The sequence below is a fragment of the Otolemur garnettii genome, unplaced genomic scaffold (genome assembly GCF_000181295.1).
Source record: "Otolemur garnettii isolate 467f Iridium unplaced genomic scaffold, OtoGar3 scaffold00116, whole genome shotgun sequence".
Classification (NCBI taxonomy): Eukaryota; Metazoa; Chordata; class Mammalia; order Primates; family Galagidae; genus Otolemur; species Otolemur garnettii.
Genome location: NW_003852511.1, coordinates 28,153 through 28,519, shown reverse-complemented (window position 1 = coordinate 28,519; position 367 = coordinate 28,153). Strand labels below are relative to the sequence as shown.

The window sequence follows — 367 nt, the reverse complement described above, 5'->3', positions numbered from 1 at the left end:
GGGGAAGGGAGGTGCTGTGGAAACTGCTGGTATTATTTGAGGGCATCTGGCTATGTAAGTTGAGATCAGCAGTGTAAACATTAACCTAAAAGAGTGAGTGTCTGATGGCTTCTCCTTCCCCTGCCAGGACTTTGAAGAAGGCTGTTACCTGCTTTGTAAAAGTGAGGCCATACAAGTGACAACGAGGGACATCCTAGTTACAGAGAAAGGAAATACTGTGTTAGAATTTTTAACAGGACTCTTTAAGCCTTTTGTGGAATGTTATCAGGTGTGTAAATTCGGCACTCTTCTTGACCTTCCCCATGTTGACATACAAAGCCTTTCTCACTCTGCCTATTTCTGATATGAAGGGAAAATATCTTCCCTA

General features: G+C 42.8%; 1 protein-coding gene across 3 annotated transcripts in view; it reads left to right on the top strand.

Annotated features, from left to right (window-relative positions):
• Nucleotides 1-367, top strand: part of GNPAT (glyceronephosphate O-acyltransferase) — a 33,790-nt gene that overhangs the window by 29,598 nt on the left and 3,825 nt on the right. For all 3 annotated transcript variants that reach the window (XM_023517651.1, XM_023517652.1, XM_023517653.1), the window contains exon 12: nucleotides 128-268. In XM_023517651.1, the coding sequence (XP_023373419.1) occupies nucleotides 128-268 (141 nt within the window). The remainder of the gene's footprint in view (nucleotides 1-127; nucleotides 269-367) is intronic.